This window comes from Cornus florida, unplaced genomic scaffold (genome assembly GCF_030987335.1).
Source record: "Cornus florida cultivar Cherokee Brave unplaced genomic scaffold, ASM3098733v1 CherokeeBrave_3.0.0_Hap2_Chr04, whole genome shotgun sequence".
Lineage (NCBI taxonomy): Eukaryota > Viridiplantae > Streptophyta > Magnoliopsida > Cornales > Cornaceae > Cornus > Cornus florida.
This window is the reverse complement of record NW_026775574.1, coordinates 70498749-70504852: the sequence shown is the minus strand read 5'-3', so window position 1 is coordinate 70504852 and position 6104 is coordinate 70498749. Positions and strand designations below refer to the sequence as shown.

The 6104-nt window shown below is 38.3% G+C and overlaps 2 protein-coding genes across 3 annotated transcripts; both read right to left on the bottom strand.

Moving 5' to 3' along the window:
* Nucleotides 1-1107: 1107 nt before the first annotated feature.
* On the bottom strand, nt 1108-4097 carry LOC132303477 (serine/threonine-protein kinase ZRK1-like). 2 transcript variants are annotated; one of them, XM_059800750.1, is made up of 3 exons: nt 3777-4097; nt 1348-1903; nt 1108-1261 (listed from the first exon to the last, which is right to left on the bottom strand). In XM_059800750.1, exons 2-3 carry the CDS (start codon nt 1818-1820, stop codon nt 1165-1167), a joined length of 570 nt encoding a protein of 189 aa, XP_059656733.1. In that variant the 5' UTR covers nt 1821-1903; nt 3777-4097; the 3' UTR covers nt 1108-1164. The 2 variants fall into 2 exon arrangements, with proteins under 2 accessions (XP_059656733.1, XP_059656732.1); XM_059800749.1 differs by having other exon boundaries at nt 1108-1903; nt 3777-4095.
* Nucleotides 4098-4432: 335 nt separating this feature from the next.
* LOC132305089 (disease resistance protein RPM1-like) lies at nt 4433-5567 on the bottom strand. Its single transcript, XM_059802771.1, has 2 exons — nt 5216-5567; nt 4433-5094 (listed from the first exon to the last, which is right to left on the bottom strand). Exons 1-2 carry the CDS (start codon nt 5565-5567, stop codon nt 4433-4435), a joined length of 1014 nt encoding a protein of 337 aa, XP_059658754.1.
* Nucleotides 5568-6104: the final 537 nt, after the last annotated feature.

Here is a 6104-nt window from a genome sequence, read left to right as displayed (position 1 = left end):
GGGTTGGAGTTCAGAGCCATGAATCAAATTGATGAAAAACAGGTGGATCTTCATCCTCACAGTGAGCTTTGTAATAATATACACATGTTGAGGAGGAAGAAATTCCCATCTGCTGTAATTTACGCAAGAGTATCCAGTTTAACTTGTATGTATGATAAGCCACAATATAAAGGCATATTTGGAAAGGCATGTTTGGAAATGGCGTGAGGTAATCACCCCACTTTTCTAGTATGTATGACAAGCCACAATATAAAGGCATGTTTGGATATGGCGTGAGGGAACCACCCTACTTTATGCCATATGGCTTCCGATTTCTTGAATTTGAAACATAGAAGATACCATTGGGCCATGAGCCCTGCTGGCCTCCCTCAAAGGGAAAGTGGGCGATTCGATCCCCATTTATTTATTTAAATATTTTTTGGCAAGAGGCGCAAACAGTTTTTGCCCAGGGCTTGAATCTCTCCCCTCCTCTTTAAGGATGGGTTTGCATAGGGGGCACTTATGAAAGTGTGTGGGTATTTATACCTAACCCAAAAAATTGATTCAATACCGCCATGACCAATTCAATACAATTAGAGGTCTTTTGTGAGATCTCTAAATGATGTAAATAACATTCAATTTGTCCATATTTAATACACATCCCAATATTAATAATAAATTGAAATAAAATCCCTTTCAACGTAATCTAGAAATAGCCATAAAATCTTACACTTATTGGGATTAATGAATTCTTCTTCTTCTTCTTAAAAAACTCAAGGCATCTATCTCTATCAGTTTTAAGATGAAAAAAGCAAGCAGAGAAAGTGAGCTCACAATTCAACGAGCATGATGGGCGGTGGGGGAGAATGATTGAAATTTGATAATCCTTCTAATCTCTTTTGATTGAAATTTGATAATCCTTCTAATCTCTTTTGCTACTTGTGTCATTGTTGGCCTCTCCTCTGGATTTTCACTACAGCATTTGGATGCAAGTCTACATGCCATTGAAAGCTTGTATTGATCTTCCAAAGTGGATATCTGTTCCCATATAGTTTGTAGCTCTCTCAATAATACATTGATCAAGTTGTGGCATGTCCTCCTCTTCCAGAAATGGCCATGATGCCAAAATAGAATCAATATCTTCCATTAGTAAAGAATAAACCGTTTTTCCTAACAAAATTTCAATCAAAAGCGTTCCGTAGAGAACATCACACTTCTCAGTAGCTTCTGAAGCCACATATCCACAAGTCCCTGCCACAGTAGTTTGTACCTACTCCTCCCCCTGGAGGAATTGATATAGACAAACTAAAATCTGATAGTTTGGCAACATAATTTCCATCTAAATATATGTTTAATGGTTTTACGTGCCTGTGAATGATGGGCGTGGACAACCCAGTGTGGAGATACGCCAAAGCATCAGCAACCTCCTTGGCAACCTTCAACCTACAATCCCAAGGTAGTAGCTGATGATGATGATCGCCAAATATATGATCAGAAAGAAGTCCATTTTCTGGATACTCAAACACTAGGATCGGATATTCAGTTTCAAGGCAGCAGCCCAAGAGCATGTGTATGTTGCTGTGGTTGTTTGACTGTGATGCAAACACGATATCATTAATACCAGAACCAGATCCAAATACTTGGTAATAAGACTTGACAAGTATTGGACGGCCATTGGAAGAACCCCTGTGGATCTTGTAAGTACCATCATCCTGAACTTGGTGACAGTAGTGATCGGTTGCAATTACAAGGTCTTGAGCTGAGAAAATTCGGAACGGATTATATTTTCCATCACATGAATGGAGTAGCTCTTCCAATAACATGCCTCCATTGCGCAACATATTTCTCTCCTTTTCCTTTTTTGAGACTCTCTTCTCAATTTGAGTATGCTTAATGAGGTGCCCATAAATAAACAGCAGCCAGCCTAGTAAGTACAAAATTAATTTTTCCTTAATTATATATCTTCAAACCCTGCAATTAATTAATTAATAAAAAAAAATATATATCCTAAACAAGTTTACTCACACCTATGTAGTACGGACACGGACACGGACACGGCTCATTCGTAGAAGTGTACGAAATAATAAAATTACTTTTTCTTTATAGACACGTATATGAAGTGAAGGACACGTATTTGAAGAGTGTCGATATTCGACACGGGTACGACTCTTTCGTAGAAGTGTCCGTGCTTCCTAAACTCACACTAACCCATCTTCGTATCATTAATCATCATCCATTTCGTATAACTAATAATATTTTCCTAAATAAACATATTTATATACTGCCTAATAATTTTCTTATTTTATTTATATGCCCCAAACAAGAATTTATATTGTCTTTTTCATGGATTTGTTTGAATACGCTTGAATCACCGGTGAGGACTTAAATATTAGCACATGATTAAAAGATGACAAGGTGGAGCACTAAAGTGAAGGTGAAGCTGAAGCACTAAGACATATTTCATAAATATTAGCACGTGATTAAAAGATGGATCCATGTATTTTTCTTACCAAGTACAATTATGAAACAAAAATTTAGAGTGTAGCTAGTTACATAATAATTCACTATTCCATCACAAAGTTCCTCTCTCGTGTTACGTTTGTGTTCAAAATCCTTTAATTACATATTACACTTGTAATTCATAACATCCTCTTACTAATCCAACTAATTTTTTCACTCTAATGTTACAGGCTCCAAAGCGGTACCATCCTTCGATATTAAAAGCGGGGATGAGGAATTAGTAAAACTTCACATACTAACGTCGCCACTCTGTTAGGATTTTGTTATGCACCCAAAAAACGAGCATTAGTGTGTGAATATATGAGCAATGGATCTTTAGAGAGGTTCATCTATACTACAGATGGATCTTTGAGTCTAGATTGCAAAACATTGCATCAAATTGCAAAACTATAAACGTCAGCAATTTTTTGCAGAGGTCTCCTTCATCCAAATGAATGCTGTGAGGTTTTATATCAAAATGGACAATTCTGTTACTGTAACCTTGTTGTAAAAACTACTGTAGCCCCCGAGCAACTGCCAATTTGCAATTTGATGCAATGTTTTGCAATCTAGACTCGAAGATCCATCACTATTATAGATGAGCCTGTCTAAAGATTCATCGCTCATATATTCATATACTAATGCTCTTTTGGGTTTTATAACATACGAGGTTATGTTAATATGTGAAGTTTACCAATGCTAACAACTTCATTTACAAATTCCTCTTCATTCCCTTTCGTGTCCCTCAATAATTCCTGGACATTTTCGCCATTTATTATTTGCTTCCTCCAGAACACCATTTCCTCACCTGATATGTCATTTCTTTTAACTTTGGAATATTGTTGCTCGAGTTTGTCGATCAGCGAAAAACGGAATAAGCCCACGTTCAACCTTAAAAGGATATTATATAGGTAAGTTCCTCAACTGAATATTAGTTATCTCTAATATTAAATTAAAACCGTTCGATTTATATTTGTAGTTTTTCATATATACACTGTATATTTATTTTTGTGAAATTGGATTTGTACAATTTACTCACACTAACCCCATCTTATGATTAATATGGTGGATTGACTAAATTTTTGTAAAACTAATAATATTTTTCTAAATCAACTTATTTATACAGGAAAAATATATATCGCCTACTTGTGTATCCCAACTCCTAGTTATTACAGAATATATAATTGCACAAATACATAAACACTAACCAAATATATATATACTTCACAAAATCAGATTTAAGAAAGCTAAAGAAATTTTACAAAGGGAAATTAATAGGAGAGAAGATAGATCCCAACCTGGTTGTGAGTAAAGAGTCTTAGCTTGGACACAAACTTACATCTTTACAAAGTATAAATTGATGAAGATCCAACACACAGCTTTGAAGGGGAATTTTACAAAGGGAAATTAACAGGTGAAGGAGAACAGGGTGAGATACAGTGAAGGGGAAGAAAGGGAATTTTGGGTCTGCGACTTGGACGAAGTGAGAGAGAGAACAGGGTGAGAGAAGAAAAGCCGACACAGAAAAGCAAAAACAATAAATAAATAAATAAATAAATAAAAATGAGTAAAAATCAGGGACTGAAGCGTCCTGAAAATGCTCTCCTCACACAATCCTATTCCTAGAAGTGTACATTTGCCCTAACTTCCCTATTAGCACCCTTTAACTTGGGCTGATATCAAGCGGGCTCTAACCTTCGGGCCATAGTGGATACTGGTCTGCCTTGTAATGCTGATGAGATCGGGCTTGGGAATGGCGGTTTTGATCATTGGGCCTGGTGGGTTGTCTTTGAAGTGGATCAATGGCCCAATAATGCTCTAGATAGAGTGGACTGACTACAACGAAGCCCAATCCACTTTCTACTCCTTCAGGGACCAATAAAATGCTGCCACGTCACGCGACTGATTAGGCGACTAATGTTAGCATCCCTCTAATGTTATTAGAAGAATAGTTCTAGTGTGTCAGACTTATCCAAAGCGGCAACATTTCCAAACGTCCCTTCAAATATAGCTGTTGAAGAAACCGGGGAGGAGAAGACAAGTGTTGAATGTCAATGATCTCGTCCTCTTCTACAGAACGTACAGACAATGCGAGAAGGTTGCTCAACTTTTCAAGAGAGGAGCACAAAGCTATCCCATCTTCCCTTCTCAACTTCGTAATCCCCAATCTCTTTAGCCGTGTCAGTCTCCCTAGCTCTCCCACTACAATCCTACCATTGCCGTGGTTCACTTCAATAAAACAAAGTTTTTGGAGGGAAGAAAAACCTTCTATTCCCGGTATTGCTCTAAAACCATATAAATCATAAATGGGATAAACTTTACCACAACGATACACCAAGAGATGACGAAGTTGTTGGAGCTTTAGGATCTGAATAGGCAGCTCGGTTACGTAGGTGCCTTTGAGGTCCAAAGTTTCGAGGTTTTCAAGCTTAGAGATGGATTTCGAAAGCATTTTAATATTTGTTCCCCTCAAGCTTAAATACCTAAGATGAAATAGTTTGACAATTTCATCTGGAAGTGTCTCTAAAGAAGCACTTCTCAAGTCCAAAACCTTCAACAACCTAACCCCACCATTGAATAATATAGGCATCAATGACTTGGATATAGGTTTTGCCACTGAGACCATGAGCAATGAACGAAGTTGAGAAAAACGATTTGTATGCTGCAAGTTCCCCACGGTATAATGGATTGATAGGTGACAAACTTTTTCCGGCCATATTGTGCTTCCTTTGCTAACTATTGCGACAACATTTTGTTTTCTTGACTTTGAAGTGGAAAAGGTCATGGAGGCGACACTCTCTACGCCTTCCAACATCATCTATCTTTGCCACTTGGACCAAGCTTCTATTAATAAGCTCATTGAGGTAGCTTTCAGCGACTTCTTCCATCGTCATTTCCCCTCTCACTTCCACAAATCCTTCCGCGATCCACAATCGGATCAGTCTCATGCGCTCAATCTTGTAATCCTCTGGGAATATGCCCAAGTACAAGAAACATATTTTCAGATAGTATGGCAAATTGTAGTAACTGAGAGGGAGTATCTTTTTCATATTCTCGAGTTTGTCGTTGATAAATGCCGAATATTGCATATTCAAGCACCCTTATTTGCGTTAGTTAAGTCCATTAGCTGACGATAATGTATAGTTTTGCTTTATTTGTGTATTTTCGTCTTCTTTCAGGTTGGTTTCCCTAAATATGGTTAAAGAAGCGGTTTTGTCGATCCTTTGAAGAACCAAAGCAAGCCCTGCTGGAGACTGTTAGTGGAGCCAAGTTTCTTTAGCTATCTTGTGTATAAATTTTGTGGCATTACATTCATACTGAAATACCGTGTCGCTACACCAATCAAAGTGGCCAAAGAAAGGAGGTGCATGTGCGGAAGTCGAGCTCCCGCCGCCCCACCGCAGGCGCTCGCCAAACATGGCAGTAAGCTCCTCTGGATGCAAGCACCCGCGGGCGCCTGCCGACCTACAAAGAGTAGCCCACCTGCTCTTGTTTTTGTGCTGAACTTGTTCCCTCTGCAATTTGTGTGGTCCTAAGGGCTTCTAGGGTGGTTGGAGCTCGTGAGTGATGGAGGAGAGAGGGGATTTTGGGTTAGAAAAGAGTTTTGAACCATGTATTAGAAAAGA